Source organism: Gopherus evgoodei, chromosome 3 (assembly GCF_007399415.2).
Source record: "Gopherus evgoodei ecotype Sinaloan lineage chromosome 3, rGopEvg1_v1.p, whole genome shotgun sequence".
Taxonomy (NCBI): Eukaryota; Metazoa; Chordata; order Testudines; family Testudinidae; genus Gopherus; species Gopherus evgoodei.
Genome location: NC_044324.1, coordinates 128,283,915 through 128,304,197, shown reverse-complemented (window position 1 = coordinate 128,304,197; position 20,283 = coordinate 128,283,915). Strand labels below are relative to the sequence as shown.

At 39.2% G+C, this 20,283-nt stretch overlaps 1 protein-coding gene across 6 annotated transcripts in view; it reads right to left on the bottom strand.

The window, feature by feature from the left end:
• The window catches only part of SCAF8 (SR-related CTD associated factor 8), a 240,754-nt gene that overhangs the window by 170,272 nt on the left and 50,199 nt on the right, over positions 1–20,283 (bottom strand). For 5 of the 6 annotated variants that reach the window (XM_030556629.1, XM_030556628.1, XM_030556627.1 and 2 more), the window contains exons 7-12: positions 17,660–17,836; positions 10,539–10,618; positions 8,715–8,832; positions 5,220–5,351; positions 4,972–5,084; positions 1,874–2,067 (exon numbers count right to left, since the gene is read on the bottom strand). In XM_030556629.1, the coding sequence (XP_030412489.1) occupies positions 1,874–2,067; positions 4,972–5,084; positions 5,220–5,351; positions 8,715–8,832; positions 10,539–10,618; positions 17,660–17,836 (814 nt within the window). The remainder of the gene's footprint in view (positions 1–1,873; positions 2,068–4,971; positions 5,085–5,219; positions 5,352–8,714; positions 8,833–10,538; positions 10,619–17,659; positions 17,837–20,283) is intronic. The other variant, XM_030556630.1, reaches the window with a different exon arrangement.

The following is a 20,283-nucleotide window of genomic DNA, read 5'->3' as shown; positions in this document are numbered from 1 at the left end:
CGCTGTAGTAAACCTACCTCTCAGAGGCACTAGCTAGGTTGATTTCTTCCATCAACCTAGTGCTATCTAGACTGGGGCTTAGATTGACTTAATTATGTCTCTCAGGAATGTGAATTTTTCACACTCCTCAGCAACATAGCCAGGTCAACAGAAGTTATAGACGTAGGCAATCCCTCAGTTCTTTATCACAAGAGCATCTTTCCTCCTGATGTTTACCAAAAGAAGAGACTTGGCCTGTGCCTTCTCAGCCAATTTTTCCAAAGCTCCAGGTGTCCTTTGGTTCCTGTCCATCTTATCTCCCCAGTAAGCAAAGAAGAGATCCCTGGCTCCCATCCATACTTACTCCTACCACTGGCAGAGCTCCACTCCTCCCACCATTCCCGAATCCCCATAATAGCTCAGGTTCCTTGCACTTTTTCCCCACCTGAGAAAGTTCCAGGCCTCCCATGTCTTTCCAATAACCTGACCAGTTCCAGTTCTTTTGTTGGCAACTCACCTCCCGAGGCCCCAATTGCTGCACTGAGCTCCAGGCCACTCAGCTCACCAGCCTACACTTCCGGCTCCTGCTAAAGCTTTGCTCACTGAAAGCTGAACGCCAGCTCTAGATCTCTGCTGCCTAGCTCAACAGAGCAGGAAATGTACACTATAAATCTAATTAATGCCTCTTTGTGGAGAAAGCCAAAAAACAAGAGACACGTACACATAGGTCAGGCAGACAAAAACAAATTGTAAGGCGTCTGCATGCTGAATTCCTAAACATCCTGACTGAAATGGAAAAAAGCAGTTTACACCTCTTAGGTGTATGTTTCAAACTGTCTGACGGCTGAGATAGGTGATGCTGCATTGGCTTATACTAAACCAATTTTTTCAAGATCATCTCTGCAAACATTAGGATCTAGAGACCATTTACGAAAAAGAAAGCTGAGACTCTGAAGTATACATCTCCTATTACTAAAAAGCTGTTGTAAATTATGCAGCAGCAGAATACGCTCAAACCTAATAACAATGGTTGTAAAGTGATCCAGACTATCAGGGGACAAAGACACTTGAATTCATGGCTTCTGGCACCCAGCCCAGTACACATTCTTCCTGGCTAAAGGATATTTTGTGAGGGAGGTTCTTTCTCCCCTCCTCCCTTTCTTCCTCCATCTTCAGGAGGCTAGTGTTCCCTGAAGGGATCAGAGCTGCCTCGAATAGCACTCCAAAGAACCAGAACTAAAGATGAACAACTTTGAACTAACTGGGATTTTGGATACTGCTCTTGGTGCTGCACACACAAATTTAACAGGGACACCTCAATGTCAGGCTGGATCTTGTGGATCCAGCCCAACATACCCCACTTTAGTCCCTATATACAACAAAAAAGTATGGTAAGAATGCTGATATTTTAGAAATAGATAATTTGAGAATAGGGTGGAATGGGGAACAGCTGTCAGGAACCCATTGATCAAATGACCTCAAATCTGCATCACGAATTCTACCTTGTCCCCTGAACTGATATATCAATTTTCAAGTCAATCTGACTATATATTTTAGAAGAAATGCAAAATTCAACATTAAACAGAAAATACATTATAGTTTTGTCTACGGAGCAGGTATCACTGCTCATAATTTTTACAGGAGTAAAATCTTGGAAGGAACAAAATCCCACTTTCTTCTTTCTTCATGATGAAATGATTGATTTATATTTATAGATTAATTATAAAATTATTTATTAACAATCTAACTTTTGAGATTTCAGTTACTTGACTAAAATTAATCATAATGGTACTTAATATAAATGTTGTTTCCTTATGAGAGAAATGTAAACGGCTACTTTTCCCCCTCTCTCTTGAATATTAAGATATTAAAACATAAAATAAATGTTACCTACCACTTAGTGTTTTAGATCGGACAGGAGGCAATCCCTTTTTTTGGCGTTCTTTTTCCCTTTCCCTAGCTCTTCTTTCACTAGAGTATGACCGAGATGACTTTCGCTTCCTTTCTCTTGATCTTGAGCGTGAACGTTTTCTGTGTTTACGTTTTCGGGAACCAGACCGTGACCTAGACCTCCGTTTTCTTGGTGACCTACAAAACATTTATATTTAATACCCTGAACAGGTGTCAGGGGAGAGATGTACTCAGTTTTTATTTTTGTTTTACTAAAAATTAGGGCTGTCAATTAATTGCAGTTAATTCATGTAATTAACTCAAAAAAATAATCGCGATTTAAAAAATTACTCGTGATTAATCGCAGTTTTAATCGCAACAATACCAATAGAAATTTATTACATATTTTGGATGCTTTTCTACATTTTCAAATATATTGACTTCAATTGCAAAACAGAATAAAAAAATGTACAGCGCTCACTTTATATTACCGTATATACTCGATCATAAACTGGTTCATGTATAAGACAACCCTCCAAGATGGAGAAGTAAAAATTGCAAATTTTTATGACCCATTCATAAGCTGACCCTATAATTCAGGGGTTGGCAAACTTTGGCTCCCAGCCCATCAGGATAAGCTGCTGGTGCGCCGAGACAGTTTGTTTAACTTGAGTGTCCACAGGCACAGAGGTAAACCTAAATAAACAAAATGCCCCGGTCCACCAGCGGCTTACCCTGATGGGCCAGGACAGCAACTGGTGGGAAATTTTTGGGGAGGGAGAAAGGGAGAAGTAGCTGAGGGTCAAGGGAGTAACCCCTGTGACACCCCCCCACACACGACTCCACCCCTAACCTGGGAACTCCCCACATGACCCTTCCCCACGTAACCCCTCCCCGCCCCACCCCTAGCCCAGGACCCCCACACTCTCACCATACCATCCCTTCCCACCTTGGGGAAGGCCAGGGGAGGATGTCTCTGGCCCGGCTGGAGCTGCTCTAGCAGGCTGAGCGGCGCGGCTGCAGCCTGCCAGCCCTGGAGTGGCAGCTGCTTCAGAGGCTGGGGGGAGAACAGTGTGGCCAGAAGAGGAGACACTCTGGCCTCATCTCTTCTCTTCTGGCTCTGCTGGATGTGCTGCCTCTCTTTGCACTCTGTTGGTAGGGAGGGGCCGGGTCCCACCTCTCCCTCTCTATAAGCTGACCCCCTTCACTGATGCTTCCCTTTTTTACTAAAATAATTCGGTTATGAACGATTATATACTGTACTTTTGATTACAAATATTTGCACTCTAAAAATGATAAGATACAGTATTTTTCAAATCACCTCATACAAGTACACTCCGTCCTACTTCTTGTGCAGCCAATCGCTAAGAGAAAAGTTTGTTTACATTTACGGGAGATAATTTTGCCCGCTTCTCTTGTGCAATGTCACCTGAAAGTGAGAATAGACATTCACATGGCACTTTTGTAGCCAGCATTGCAAGGTATTTACATGCCCAGGTATGCTAAACATTTGTATGCCCCTTCATGCTTTGGCCACCATTCCAGACGACATGCTTATGATGCTTGTTAAAAAAAAGTGTGTTAACTAAATTTGTGACTGAACTTGGGCGAGAATTGTATGCCTCCTGCTCCATGGTTTTGACTGCATTCTGCAACATATTTTGTGTTATGGTAGTCTCAGATGATGACACAGCATACATAGCTTAATTTAAGAAGACTTTCACTGCAGAGCTGACAAAACACAAAGAAGGTTCCAATATCATATTTCTAGAGATAGCTACATCACTCAACCCAAGATTTAAGAATCTGAAGTGCCTTCCAAAATCAGAGAGACAGGGTGGGAAGCATGCTTTCAGACATCCTAACAGAGCAACACTCCGATGTGGAAACTACAGATCCTGAACGATCAAAAAAGAAAATCAACCTTCTGCTGGTGACATGCGACTCATATGATGAAAATGAACATGCGTTGATCTGCACTGCTTTGGATCATTATTGAGCAGAACCCATCATCAGCATGAACGAATGTCCTCTGGAATGGTGGCTGAAGCATGAAGGGACATATGAATACTTAGCATATCTGGCACGCAAATATCTTGCAATAGCGGCTACAACAGTACCATGTGAACACCTGTTCTCACTATCAGATGACACTGTAAACAAGAAGCAGGCAGCATTATTTCCTGCAAATGTAAACAAACTTGTTTGTCTGAGTGATTGGCTGAACAAGAAATAGGACTGAATGGACTTGTAGGCTCTAAAATTTTACATTGTTTTATTTTTGAATGCAGTTACTTTTTGTACATAACTCTACATTTGTAAGTTCAACTTTCATGATAAAGATTACACTACAGTACTTGTATTAAGTAAACTGAAAAAAATACTCTCATTGTTACAGTGCAAATATTTATAATGAAAAATAAATAAAAAGTGAGCACTGTACACTTTGTATTCTGAGTTGTAACTGAAATCAATATATTAGAAAATGTGGAAAACATCCAAAAATATTTATATAAATGGTATTCTATTATTGTTTAACAGTGCGATTAATCGTAATTAATTTTTTTTATTGCTTGACAGCCCTACTAAAAATCACAATTCTATATGGTAATATGAATTTTTCCTAGTGTTTGTTTAAATGTTTAGAAATATTAGTCACATTTTATTTTACTACTGTATAGAGAAAATAAATGTACTACCATTAGTGTGGAGGAGAAAAAGTGCATTAGTCTGACCTCAAGAAAAAAAAAGAACTGCAAAGTTTACAGCAGAAAAATAAGCATTACTGAGGAAAAGTCCATCCCAAAGTCAACAGTCTTTTTAGCTACTTATTTGAATTACCTGGAAGGTACTTGAAAATTTAAGCAATCCAAATCTAAACAAAATAAATTGCCATATCCAAAAAAGTCTTAAGTTACTATACAACTTAATCTTATGCTTAAATGTAAACTATTTGTTTGATTCCAATGCAACATATAACCATGCTGGAAGCCAAAAAAATTCAGAATGATGACATAGATACGACCAATAATATAACACTGTTTCTGTATTTTAGAAAAAAATAAAGTTGCTTATAATTGAGTAATAAGTTTATTATGAAACCTTGAACGAGATCTTGAGTGTGTTCTTGATCTTGAACGAACAGCTGATTTCTTTTCTTCTTGTTCAAAGATCTCTTCCTCAACTACATCTTGCCCTTCATCTATATCCATGTCCTAAGTATGGAAGCAATGAGAAATATAAGCAAAAATATACAAAACAAACATTGGCATACAAACAGATACAACAATTTCTGAAGTTTAATTTTTCCTTCAAATCTCAGTAATTTAATCAGAAATGGTAAATTTTACCTGCTGTTGAATATCCATTGAATCATCTAGGTTTGTTTCCACTTCCAAAAACTGCTGTTGGCTACTCCCTTGTGATGGTGATGCAGAGTGCTCTGATCCAAAATTTCCCTCTTGATTTTCCTCAGGGCTTGCCTGCACAGGACATGAATATTACATTTTAAAAAGTCAGAAGTCAAATTGTATGTTATATCACTGTGCGATACAACACAGGACATACAGACATGACTGTCAGAATATTTTTGCAAAGAGTTTATTTGTAAGTGTCTGGGATTATTTTTACCACTTCGTTTCTGTAACTGCAGATCAAGTTAATATGCAGTAATAACCTCTTAAGAGAACTTAGAGTTGAACTTGATTTCCTCCATTCCACGCTGTACTCCAGTACACAAATAAAGAGAGTTTTAACAGAGCTAATGCATTTTCAGTTCCCACCCAAAATACCATTATCAAGTCAATGAGTCAGATAACGTTCATCAAGGATGACTATTTTTTCACAATTCTGGTTAATTAGAAGTAAAACAAATATATACCTTGAAGGACTATAGTAATTTTGTACAATACAAAGAAGTGTATATCAAAATATTCATATCATTTTAAAATATATAAATATTGTTGGTACATAAGTCATTGATAACTTATTGTAATCACTTCCATCGAGAACCACACATTTTCATTATTAATTATTTTGTTGTGATGTAAATGCAATACGAATTTAAATTTAATTTAAAAATCTTCACTTAATTCCAACCTTTTGGACCAGTATGAGATTTAAGATAAAACAAGTAAGACAAGACAAATCAGGAAACTGCCAGTTATGCGATATGTATGTATCTTTTCATCCTTGCAAATGGTTTCTGTAACCCCCCATAATCCAAGCCTGACCCCAGATGTACAGTACCTTCCCTCTCAACCTGTGTATATTTCATTTCAAACATTTCCTTTAATAAATTTTTTATGCCAGGATGTTAGTTACAAGAAAGAAATCTATCAGCGCAACTACATCTGAAAAATGTCACAAATCACACTAATTTGAGAATGTAAACTATAAAATTGTTAATTATTAACAAAAAATTAACAACACTTACTGCATTTTAGCTTTAGAACTTAGGCTTGTTAAAGTGAATGTTTACAACAAACAATGTGTATATAGGATGTACAAGCTGGCAGGTTTGGACAACCACCTTCCTATTTGAAATGTCTATTTCATTTGGGAAAAAAAAATTCTCTCCTACAACATCCTTTAACCGAATTAACACATTTTAGAAAAACAAAGGAAACAGCTCTCCAATTTAACTACATCAGACGTGAGATTATGTGAATTTTATTGAAGAAGGCAGATGGCTATCTACATGAAGAAAAAATAGGACTTTTATAGTTTTAGATTCAGTTCAGAGAAAGAAAATTTTCTAAAAAACTGTCTTCATAATTTTTTCGCAGACACGTGCAATAGAATATTACTTCTCTTCTTGAGACATTGGAAGAAGCTATTATTATTACCATCATTATAATTAATAATAGTAATGCACTGCATCCAAAAAACTGCCAGGGTACCATGATGGAGTCTGCCAGTACTAACGGTACTGGCTACTCATAAAAGGAATGAAAACTAAACTAAAAATTGACAAAAGGAGAGCTCCAAATAAAACAAACTTAGAATTTATATTTTCCAGGTTTTAATTTAGGATTCTTGTAATGACTATTTTTAAATGTCACATCAATTATTAGAAGACAATTTCTAGACTGCTAACCAAATGTATTCTTTAGAAAGATGTGTGGGTCTTAAATATCCAAAGAGATAAAACAGAAGTAAAGGATACTGAATTCTGGTGTTTAAGCATTCTTTTAAACATAGAGATGTTTAAACATATAAACAGTTTCTCATTATACTTCCACTCTGCTTAAAAACTCTGTACCTTACACTATTTAGTGACATCAAGTGGCAGAATGTTGAACAGTACCCAGATTCTTCCACATTACCTTCCTGTTTTCCTGAAGCATGTCATTGTCCCATTACCTTCCTGCTTCATGTATTTGCCTCTCAACCCCTGCATTATTTTTCCTGAACCCAACATTCTGGTTTTAAGAAAAACAATATCAAGAAAACAGAACTGTCCTGTGCTCCTTGCTTCCAATTTCTACTTTATGTCTTGCTCCTTCTGTGTGTTTTTTTGCCCTCCTACTCCCCCCCGGCAATCTTTGCATTTTATTCTTGCTTTCTCACTTAGTCTCTGTGACTAGGGCCTGGACACAAAATCAAAGGTCCTCTTTATAGCGTGTTGTATGCTGAGAGTAACTCGTTTGTGTTCCAGCTGAAGCGTGAGCCTCTCAGCTACAATCAGGACTAGATGCAACTCCCTCTCCCATGCTAATCAGATGAGAGGCACCTGCTGGAAGCGCACACAAGATTACATGGGAAATGAGGGAGGCAGGTAGTAAACACCTGTGGTGAGATATGTCACCCTACTCTTGAATGAATTAGAAATGCTAAATTCACAGTCCCCAAAAAATAATTCATTCTTAAAACTCACCCAATTTCACTCTTTCAAGAGCAACACCTTTCACTGGAAGGTATCTAATGTTTTCAATATATTTATTCTAGAATTTTAATCATTACTTCTAGATAATGTATATCAACAGCTACCAAAAACTTCATTACTCCTTCATAGGGATATGCCTCTGTAGTAGTATCTGCTAAATAGTGCAAGCTTTCATTGCTTTGGGGAGAAGAGAATCAGAGCTTTACTCCACTGTACAGAGAGTCAATGTACAGCATCAGCTAGAAAATGAGAGTGAGCTATCTAGAGCATGAGTTCTCAGTGGGGCAACAGATGGTGCCGGCTGAGTTGCACACACAGGCTGAGATCAAAATCATTCATTTGCTAGGACCCAGAATGATCTTGGGAAGGAGCTGAAAAAGGACCCTTTCACCTGCTGCAGCAGCATGCAACCTACTCTCTCCTCTTCCCAATCAGAGAGTAGCCCATCCACTCAAAGTTTAGGTCCTTCTCTGAACTGGGAATGTTCTTGATTTGTGCATGACTTAATGTGATACAGATAGTAAATGAAGTGAACTTAACTATCCCTCTTTTTCTTTCAAGCCAGGGCAGCATGCCATCTTTCCAGCCCTCCATGAAAGAAGTGAAATCATTTAAAAAATAAAATTCTTAGTTAAGAAGTGGACAGGATAACCAAAAGTGAAGTGTGTCTCCAGGTCAGCTGATGACTAGTCTCTCCTAATTTAATAAACACAAAATGTATAGCTCACATTTGTTTTGCATTTTTTTCTTTGGTTTATGTTTTTTGCCTTCAGTTACTCCAAGTCTTCACTTTGCAAGCCTAGCCCAGGTAATCAGCCAGTGACAGAGTTTCATTATTATGAGTAGGAGTATTAGGAAGAAGAGACAGTTTCCTGTCCTGAAGCACAGTATGTATTTTTACCAACGTGGAAGAACATTAGAATCAATTACTATGATAACCACAAGATGGAGTAGTTACCTTTTGAGGCTGCTGTTGCTCCAGGAGTTGCTGTCGGAGATGTTCTAAATTTTGTTGTTGCAGTTGTTCAGCTAGCTGATGAAAAAGTGAGTTGTTCACAGACTCTGATACTAGAGGCCTAAAATAAAATAATTGAAAAACCCTTAACATTGAAGTATTTCTCTTTAGACTAAGTAACCTAATAAACAAAATTTCATGTTTTAAAAAGTAGCAAGCTACATACATTTTCAAACAAATGAACAACTTAGTAACACACACTCCTTAGTTACAATTATTATCCCTCAGAGCAAAATATAAGATTGTTACTCTAAATTACTTCTGACAGAATTCTGTGCCCATATGGGGGAGCAGAATTCATATGGATTGCATATTTCTATGCCCCCTCCTAAATGCAGAAAACCACAACAAAATCTGCGGGGGATGTCTCTTTCCTGGCAGCCCAGGCCACAGGTCTGTTCGGCATGCCTGAAGCAGCTTCAGAGACGCAATGCATGTATGGGGAGAGGGGCTCGGTGTGCATGCCTGCAGGAGAAACTTTGACCACCATAGGGGGCGGGGCTGGTCAACAAGCAAGAGGGACTCTGTCCCTCTTTCTTAATACTGCTGCTCCAGAGCCGTGGAAGAGAGTAGGTCTTTTTGTTATGCTGGAGGAAGGCTCTGTCCCTGAGGCAGAAGTGTAGCAGCCTCCCTGCCTAGTAGAAACTTCTTAAGAATTCAAAATATACTTAATTAAATAATAGTATCATGTTACTGAAAATTGTTTGTTGTTAACTTAAAAAAAATAGCTTTTTTAAAAAACCACCACATTTTGTTAATGTTCCTTTTGATGGTTAATTGATCTCATTCTCTGAGGCAGAAATGTAGCAACCTGTCTGCATAGTAACATTGTTAATTATTCTATTGTTAGTTAACTGTTCCCATTCTCAGTCAATTCCCCCAGGAGCATAAAAACCTGTAAAAGTTTTAAGGCCCCTACATTGTCAGAGTGAAGTAAGGCCTAATGAATGACAGTAAGGGAATCAGCTAGGAAGATCTATGCGCTTTCTCACTTTTTCCCTGTGCCAAAGCGGCACAGTGGGGTTAGATTTTTACTTATCTATTAAAAAAAAAAAAAAAAAAAAAAGACTTTTGAGGGCAAATAAAACATTTACCAAGCAGTCAATAAAATGTCAGGACAATCAGAACTAAGCATTTCCCAAAGTACCAGCTATGTCCAGATAATGATTAGCAAAACTGTATGAGTTTCATGTGTGAAAGTCTGAGTAATTTAAAATGACATTCTACCTTTTTTCTCCCCCTGTTGGTGCTCTATAATTTAATTTAAATGAAAATCCAGGATTATAACTGAAATGCAGAGTATTAGTTACCAAGTATTTGCAATTTAACTTTCATGTGTTTAGAAGATGCTGAATAGTTAGAGCCTTTTTCAGTATTGTAGTTTAAATAACTTACCAAAACAACTGAAACTGGTGTGATTATATTGCATTATTTTAACAAATAAAATTTGCAGAATTTTGTATCTAAGTAGAGCGTTATCTTCAGACCAAACTCTCACTCTCTCTTTTTTAAAATGGTAGGCATCCAGCTGAAGGGTTCTCATGCAATGGTAGAGATGTTGTATTAAACATTTAAAACATATACATGTCTATCATTCAAATTCATGTACATTGTTCTCTGTTACCACTGCTCCAGTATAGTAGTTTACATATACTGAAGGACCAGACAGTTGGTCTACTTTTCACAGTGAATGTTCAACCACTGTACTGTTTAATATGAAAAATGATTAAATTAATCCAATTTAAAAGGAATGTAACCTGATCTTACAGTTGGGAAGTGGAAGTTTCCTTTTTAGGCTCTTCACTGAGGTCAGGCTCTTCCACAAAATCAAACCTGTCCATCAGCTTCTAGGAGAAAACGAATCAAGCATTAGAAAGAGCATATTTTATAACATGTTCCCTACCAAGCCATACAAAATACTTAGTAATCTAAAAACACGAAGTCTGCAATGACTTAATGTAGGAAAGCAGACCATTCTTTTAAATAGAAAACGCTTAGTTGCATCATTCTTGAGTTCTGCCTGTTAATCCAAGAAGAACATGTGTTGCCCAACACTAAATAAATGACTACTCTCCTGAGTTAAAACATTATATATAACCTGTGTGTGCGCGTGCTTATTCCTTTAGCAGTCAGCCAATTACTATGGCCAATGCCAACATCAAACAGGACATTAAAGAAGAATTACCTGTTAGATACTGCTTGAGGATGTCCAAAGAATTAGAATATTATTTTCTTTCAATAATGATTTAATTTTAAAGGGGGGGCGGAAATCAAAGATACGAACAAAATATATAGATTAAGAAACACAGGTTATTTGCCTGGGAAACTGCAGTAGTTCTTCAAGAGTGTTGTCTCTGCACTTGCAGTACCTCACAAATGCCCTCTCTCAGCACTGAACATTCAGCAAAAGTTGTATCACCAACCTCCTCAATTCCTTCTGCTAAACAAGTCTTACGAAAGCGGAATTTAGAGAGGGGAGATGGTAAAGAGGTACACAGAAGCTGTAATCTTAAGTAACTAGTTAACATGAGTAAATAGCGTTTTTTCTTCCACAGGGTGGCCTCTGCTTATTCTAAATTATGGGAGTCTAGCAAACAATACAAACCTCTAAAAAAGGCTGGCTATACGGCTCCTATTAAGCAAGGATTCTACTGAACTACTTTCCCAAAGTGAGCATCAGATTTAGAAGTAAAAAGAGTAGTGATGTGCAAATGTGTGTATAGAACTCCAGGAAGCAACTCTGTAGATTTCAACGAAGAAAACATTACAGAATATAACATTCTTCATTATATATGAAGAAAACATTATATAAAACATTATATAAGGCCACTGATGACACCTTAGCCATGGTAAAGGTACAACATATACATCTTGGTGCACAGCCTAATCCACTTAAGACAGGCACTAAATGTAAATGGCATTCCCTTTACATAGGTCTCCAAAGGCTACAAGAAGTCTTGCTCAATTCCTAAATGCCTGAGGTCCTGACTCTCATAGACTAAGGTCAGAAGGGACATCATGATCATCTAAGTCTGACCTCCTGCACATAGACCACAGTACCTTGTCCACTCCTGAAAACTCTGGCTGAGTTACTGAAGTTCTCAAATCATGGTTTAAAGACTTCAAGTTACAGAGAATTCAACATTTACACTAGTTTAAACCTGCAAGTGACCCGGGCCCCATCCTGCAGAGGAAGGAAACCCCCCCAGGTCTCTGCCAATCTTGACTTGGGGGAAAATTCCTTCCCAACCCCAAATATGGCGATCAGTTAGACCATGAACATGTGGGCAAGCCCGCCTAGGCAGATACTCTACAGTAACTCAAAGTCCTCCCCCATCTAGTGTTCTCATTTGCACTAAGTTTCCTTGGGTATAAGTGCAGTATAAAATAGCCTTAATGTAAAGGGATCAAGCCCTCATTTCTACCAAATAAAATGTCAAGGCCTTCTTGACATCTAAGTTATGGAATCTAGTTTACCCTGGGCAAGGATGATGTTTGGTAAACTTCAGTAGCCCATCATTAACAAAATACAGAATGTCACTGTATTCTTGGATTCCTGGGTGTTGGAACTGCGAGTGAGTCTTTTCTTGGACAGTTTTAATTTTCATTTGCGGAGTTGCCACCATATGTCCCAGCAAATTCTAGAACAATATGAAATCATCAGTTGGTGAAACAAGTGAGATGATCAAATCCCAGGAAAAGTTGAGAAATATTAAATTCCTCTTGCTGGTCAAGAAAGGATTGCCGCTTATAGACAGTCATATTCCTCTAAATCCGACATGTAGGAAAGAATATCTGCCAACAGAGGGAATGAGATGCCATTGATACTGGTACTAGACTGAGTGGCAGATCTCAGGTATCTATGGTTCCTAGACCTAAAATGGATGAGATCTTGTGTGTAAACAATAGATCATGAGAGGCATTTCTGAGTAAAGACAGGGAAAGGGGGTTGGATGGCGATAAACTGGATAGCATAATCCAAAAAAGTGGCCTCCAATACCCATCTGTCTAACATCATAGCCGCCCATGCCTCACGAAATAGAGAAAGGAGGCACCAAAATTGAAGAATGGAGGTTGTGCCATGCAGCTGAGAGAATCTGGTCATTACGTGGTCTGGACTCTCAACCAAAACATCGAAACTGGCATTTGAAGGCACTGAAAGCTGAGATGACAGAGCCATGGTAGTTGTAGGCTTTTTCTTTGAAAATCTTGATATCTGGTGTTCTACGGAAGGTGGAAAATTGAATAGGGTGGGATCTTTGTGCCGACTGAGATTCGCTAAATTTTCACTATTCGCAGGTGTGTATAACCTTAAAGACCTAAGTGTTGCCCTAGAGTCTTTTAGGGTGTGAAGTGTCTGTGGAATCTGCAAAAGACTTCTAATCGTTGAAAAGTAAATCCTCCACAATTGATTGTCTCTCTCATGACCAGATGTTTCTCGTCTTTATTATAAGGGTTGGCCTTTTGGGTATGCTGCCTGCCCCTTTCGCTGTGTACACAACCAGAGAGTTTGGTGCTGGGTGAAAGAATAAAAACTCAGAATCCCTGGCTGGGATTAGTATTTTTTTTTTTTAAATCAGCTCTCTTACATGGGGGTGGGGGAGAAAGGGGAGTTTACCACATAGACTTGGCTGGCTCAAGGAGGGCTTCATTAATTGGCAGTGTCACCCACGCTGAGGTAGAGATGGGCAATATGCCTAGGAGCTTGTGATGGGAATCCTGGACTGCTTATAGGGGACTCTGCAAGATGTCAGCAACACACTTCATCAGATCCTGAAATTGTCTGAAGTCATCAGCTAATGATGGCAGTGGTGTCATTACTGCCTTAACAGGTATTTGTAAGCTGTCTGTAAGGGGGTAACCTCCTTGTCAGATCTTGCATCTTTCTCCTCAAAAGGCTCACAGAATGGGGAGGACGGATGGCAGGTACCAGAGAATTAAGTCTTTTGTGTTCCCTGTGGGACTGAGTTGAGGTCCCTCAAAATTGTTGCTGATACATTGCCCATGGATCCCAACAAGCCCAATGGAGAAGACTACAATGTGTGGAGGTGGGAGTGGAGGCGAGGGTGGGAAATTCAGCACCTGTCCTCCCAAGGAAAGCAATGGTCTGGTGCCCGGCCTTTGTTGTATTTGTCTGCAACAGAGAACAACATCTCCTAGAATAAACTGGGAGATCCTTGAATCAAAAGTTCAGCGTCTGAGTCGGAATGATCCTCATATACGGTAAAGGATGTGACAACTCCCCTTTTCCCCCAACCCAGTGGAGAGATGAAGAAGGAGAAGAGGCAGGTCTCCCATAAACATGAGCAGTTGGTGGCCCAGCAGACCTTGATACTGAGAGGTGTCCGGATGTTGCAAGGAGTGGAGACTCAGGTTCATTCGGTACCGCAAGCTTCCTTGGGTACTAGAATTCCTGCGCTACTGGAAATACAAGAGAACTCAGTATCAGTGCCGATGACATTGCAGAGGCCATGACAGGCACTGAGGCTGGTACTGAGGGTGTCAAGGGCTGCACTGAAGCTGATCTCCAGGAAATAGTCATCTTCAGTACGGAGCTCTTTATCCCAGAGGTATGGGGCTCAGATGAAGTCTTAGTGTGCTCCACAATACCCAAAGTACCCAGAGCCTCACCAGCACGCCTCTGAGGGACTGATGTCTCTGGTGACCGTATCTTCTTTAAAAAAGAATACTCTGATGTTTCACTCCTCTTACCGCCTTCCATATACTTAAGAGTGGGAAGCTCTCAGTAAAAGTGGCACAGTTATCGGTATCTCAATCATGAAGAATGTTGGATACCTGGGTTTCAATGTCATCTTCCCCCTTCAAAGCTTCTGGTGACCATGGTCTCAATGAAGACAGGGCACTGACAGACATGGAAGGTCACTGTACAGGGGGTTTCCCTGACCAGGGGTCTAAAGCTGGTCTTAAAACTTGCTCCATCATTAAAAGTCTATATTTCATTTCCCTGTTTTTATAGGCTCTTCCTGCAAAGGATGAGCAGATTTTATACTTGCATGGAACGTGAAAGTCTCGCAAACAATGAATGCAGTAGGCATGTCTGTACTAACGCGGACTGCTCTTCAACACAAGAGGCACCTTTAAAAGTTCAGGGAGCGCTCCATCTCTAACAGAAGAAAAACATTATTCTAACCCTGAAAGAGGGGAAAAGAAAAACAAATTTTCTCCCAGAAAAGGAAAAAAGGAACAAATGTTCCAAATATAAGGCACTAAATTCTACTCTACTAGCTAACTATATAGCTAAACATTAATAAAAGAGGTCAACAAGTACAGAGCAAACATGCATATGCTAGACTCCATCTCAGACTAAAGACGACTGAGAAGGAACTGAGGGTGGTTCACCCATGCAGTTTGGGACAGGGCACAAGGATGTAGGGCACATGTGCAGGATGAACAGGCACTACCACCAAAATTCTCTGATTAAAGGTGCCTGGGTGCATGCACACCTAAAGTAGACTGCCCACAGGGATGCTACTCAGCATAGCAGCAGTAGGTTTTCTGAAAGTCCAGATAAATATTTCATGTGGTTCTCCTTCATTACCATTTTGTTGACACTCAAAGTTCTATAAGCACAATTTACTACACAGATGCTGTGTAGTTTGATCCTATCTCATATTTCACTTCATTTTTTATTTTTCTTGTTAAACTAAAGATCATGGGTCTATAATTGCCATAATTAATATTAGGTGAAGTTTTTTTTAAAGATAGATATAACAATATGTTACCCTCCAACCCTCTGCAGAGACTAAGAGATTGAATATTCTGTTAACAACTTTTGGATGAATACTATCCGGTGCTGGTAATTTGGCCCTATTTAATTTATCATTTTGTTCCAGTACTTACCTTTCTGACACAGTGCCTCATCTTAGTTAAGGTTGAAAATCACTTACTATTAGAAGACCATTATTCTAGGTGCTTTAAAATGTATGTACCGAATTCAGTTTTGTCTTGAAATTTGATGTATCTCCTGGGGATGCAGGGAGGGTGGTCTAAATTTGGGCCACCTGAGCAAGCGGTTCCAGGGATACAGCTCCCTCCCCATACACAAATTATCTGTTTACAAAAATCACCCATTCTGATGACTTTTTGGTGCACACCTGAAGAGCTAATCCTTCCCAAACTCATCTCAGCCATTTGGGATTTACTCATTAATTGTATTATTGTAGCACCTAAGAACCTCAGTCATGGACCAGATAATGTGCTAGGTACTTTATAACACAGAATGAAAAGGTAGTCCTTATCTCAAAGAATTTGCAGTCAGACTGATTTCATTTTAAAAGTATTGTAAAGGAAATTAACATTAATTAGAGAGAAGATGAAAAGATTCTAGTAAGCAGTTACGGCATGACTCATACTCAAGCATTTTGGTCATTTGTTCAAAAGGTTTAAATGATACATAAATTTCAAGTTGCCCTGTGGTGTCTCATGCCTATCCTGAATGTATTTCAGCTAGACTCAAACTTCTGAAAACTAGGAAATGAAGAGTTAGAGTAACACACCCCACTTCAGAAAACAGAAATTAGGAGTTAAGGTATCACCATCTCTACAATGTAAACTAAACTGTGAAGCCCCAACACTACACCTACCACCATTCTATCCTTACAGATGCTATAGACACTCTAGGAAAGAGCAATTGAGCAATGGCTGACAAAGCCTAACATCTCTTTGCTAAGGTAAAACTCTGGTTTAGGTCAGCCATGTCAAAGTCTGGTTTAGTCACAGCTGCCTACACTCAAACTACCACAGATTTATAAGATATCATCACTGCTTCACTCTTGTCTGGGGATTCTTTCTGCTAATTATTTGGAAAGAGATGGTCTGGAATAGGTAGCTCCCAACATCCTCTGTGTTGAAGACTGATGAAAAGATAATTCAGCTTCTCTACATCCTTATCCTCCCTAATAATCCAGTAGAGACTATCCTCTCACAGACTTCCTGCTTTTTATATACTGAAATAACTCGTTTTTATGTCTTTCGTTATTTCATCTTCAAATTTCCTCCAAACCTTCTTAACATTACATTTTACCATTGCCATAGTTTACTGTATGCTCATCTACCTTGCCATTCAATTGTTTTCTTCTTGGCTTCCCTCTTTAAAAAAAAGAGTATGCTTTCTGTGCTCTATTCAGCATACTTACATAATCTCCGTAGTATGTCTAAGGATTTTAATTTCCTCACTTTTGGGGTCTTTTTGATTAGGTTTGTCCCTTTAAAAACAAAATCCCTCTCTAACGTTTAGGTGTCACAGGGCTAGCTTTCATATGATCCTCAGGTTAAGAATGTAAACTTGATTATATTTGTGGTTCAATTATAGTTAAACTTTGAAGTTCAATTATAGTTATTTCCTTCGGTATTTATGATGTAACAAACCTACTGATTCTCCAAGTGATCTATAGTCTTATTGGAAAACTAGGGTACATAAGACCTGAATTTCTACAGTATTTTTTCCCCTGAGAAAACCTTTCAGACTTTCTTTGTATGCCATAAAAGAAGGGTGAGGGGAGAATGCAAAAGCATATAACCCAACCTTCCTTTTTGGGCAGATTATCTTCAAACTCATTAATTCAGATTCTCCTTCTACACAATTATAGAAGGAAATACAAGATTGACTTTGCTTTATTAATGGAAATTAACTCTAGCCTTCTGAAAAATATCTTTTGCCCTTAAATTAAACAAAATACATCATTTATGTATCTGTATAACTGTCTCTGAAGAAAATAATTTTTGTATTTTGAAAAACTTATGTGTAAAAAACTATTCTGTAGCACAGTCATGCACTTCTTAAGAAGTCACTAAAGATAGAGACACAACCCACGTGAAGACTTTAAATATAAACAGTAAGTGCATTTCTTCAAACCTCCAACTTCTACCTTGTTAAAAGAGACATTCTGTTCCAGTGGATTAAGTGTGTTGGCGGCAGCAGCTGCAGCTGTAAGTTGTGCTGTGAGGGCCTGTAACTGAACGACAAGGCCAGCATCCAGCGCTTGAAGTAGTGAAGGCTGTGGCTTCTGTTGTTGTATTTGCAGTGTCTGTATTAACTGCTGAAGCTGGAAGAAAGAGAGTGATAACTACATTAACAAAAAATAACTTACCTAGCTTTTTGCCCTTCTCATGAATAAAGATCTCACTAGTGCAGTGTATCTATTCAGGGCTATAATTTCAGTTCAGTCTGTTGGCGGTTACAGCAAATTATATTCCCACTTACTGGCTAATTTGTTTTCTGCGGCTCAGACAAGATACTGTAGACATGAGGTTCCACCTCCTAATTTGCTGACAGGCAGACGACAACCAATCACAATCCAGGATTTTTCTGCTTTCTAGGGTTCCCTCTTCTGCTTCTCCAGTTTAATTCCTTCTGATCTGTAAAATAATCTGTTAGCCTGCTCTACCCTTTTAAGAACCCATCTAGATTAGGAAAAGTTGTACCAATGTAGCTACACTGATGCAGAGTAAGTTACACTGGTACAAACTCCATTTTATGCTGGTGCAGCACGTCTACATCAAGGCTTTGCACTTGGGTATCTATATTGCCTACAAGGCAAGTCTCATGTTGAAGCTTGGGCTTGGCAAGTCTAACAGCGGGAGGAGTTTGCGCTGTCTCAACCAAGCCACAAAAGGTAAATTAGCCAGTAAATGGGAATGTAATTTGTCTTTTTGTGGCTCATCTTGTGACAGGACAGATACTGGGTTCTGTACAGCAGTATTCTATGAGAAAACACTCTAGGAAGGGAGAACAGGAGACTCATGGTTGACTCAGAAGAGGGAGCCTGAAGGCCCAAGATGGGTAATAAGAGGAACAAGAACCCTAAAGGACTCCATCAACTCTCCTGACCGAAGTGGTCCAAACACTCTGCAGCTAAGGGCAGCATCTGCACATTAAACAGACAATAAGCAGTTTAAAAAACAAGAAGTACAGGAAAATCTGCAAATATTTTCTATTGACGCCTTCCCTCTGCAGCCCAGATGTCCATGACTCTGCTGGGATGGGTACAAATCTCAATGGACAAGGAACTTCCACAATCTTATAAATCTCCTGGAAACCGGATTTTAATCATTTGGCCATAATATAACAAGATATCTTGAGCTGTAAAAGAGGATGATACATGGGATTCTGTTTCTCTGAAGGTTTCTAGACTAAGTACACTATGAGGACCTTCCTGAGATCCAAGGTGTGTCAAAAATGTCTGTTCCTGGTTTAAGATTGGGACAAACTCTGAAGGGAGGTGTCATATTTAGGTGAAAAGAAGCTGTGACTTTTGAAAAAAATCTATGATAGATGTACCACTACAGAATTCTAAATATGGAGGACTACAGGAAAACATGAAGAGTCTTCCGAAATAAAATTACTACTACCTGAAAAGTGCTTTCAGGGCAAAGAACTACAAATCTACCGAGTGAAGAAGCTCCCCTCAGATAGTACCTACCTACCTTGCTAGTGCAAAGGGGAAAGAAGCTCACTCATATGGAACGAGGCTCTCACCAAGATAACCTCAGACTAGAAGGTGCAGGTGCTTCAATACTTTCATGAGATAAGACCCCAGTAACCTAAAGTCTCTAGATCTTGTTCAGTAACCCTGAAGGGGTTGGGCATCTCTGTTTGAGCGGTCCAGCCCGTACTGACCTCAGGAGGCCAGAGCACCCCTTTTTGATTTCTCTCACCTTAATTCTGATGTGGGAATTTTCTCCTACATAATGCAGGACAGAGGGTTTTTCCCAGCTGGATGAACTGGAATCTCAACTATCTTAGACTTCATACAAAAGGTTTTTGTCAAACATCTTACTCCTAGTGAACTTAGTTTGTAAGCCTCAGTTTTCCTTAGGGTTCAACCTTCAGCCGGCTAAAGGTTCAAGCTGATGAGTGGGATAGTCAGATTCTTTCTCCCTGGTGTCATCCTTCCTGAAGATGGTGACCCTTTGTTACTAAGTGCCACTAGGAAGTCTATATAACCTCACAAAATTTCATGAACTGATGCCTTGCTCCACTAATACTTTGTAGAGAGCCTCTGCCGCTGAAAACGAGTTTGTCTCCCCTTTTAGTGAAATTTGGCAGCTGACTTTGTCATAGGCCACAAAGCACTTCTGCCACTGCTTTATTCCACTAACAGGGAGGAGGCTTTGTTCAATCAGAGCAGAAAATTTCTTAAGGCACTCAGGGGAAAGAACCGACTGCAAGGGATACAGCTGATGTGTTCTCTTTTCTGCATGTGTGTGTTTAAGAGACTATGCACATGTCTAGACACCATTTGATGTCAACTTCTTGTGTGTTGCTTTGAGTGAGGCAGGAATCAAACTGAAGAATCTGAGGAGGAAGCCCTAGAATGGGAAAATCTTGGATGATTGGTTGCCATCCTGCCTGTCTCTATACTCCTCCTGGGTACCATCTCTCTCTCCTTTTACTATTTATTTCTACACTCTCATTTTACCCATCCCATATGTGCCACCATAAACGGAGTCACACATTCTCCTCTCTCATCCACAAAATACAGTCCTAAAA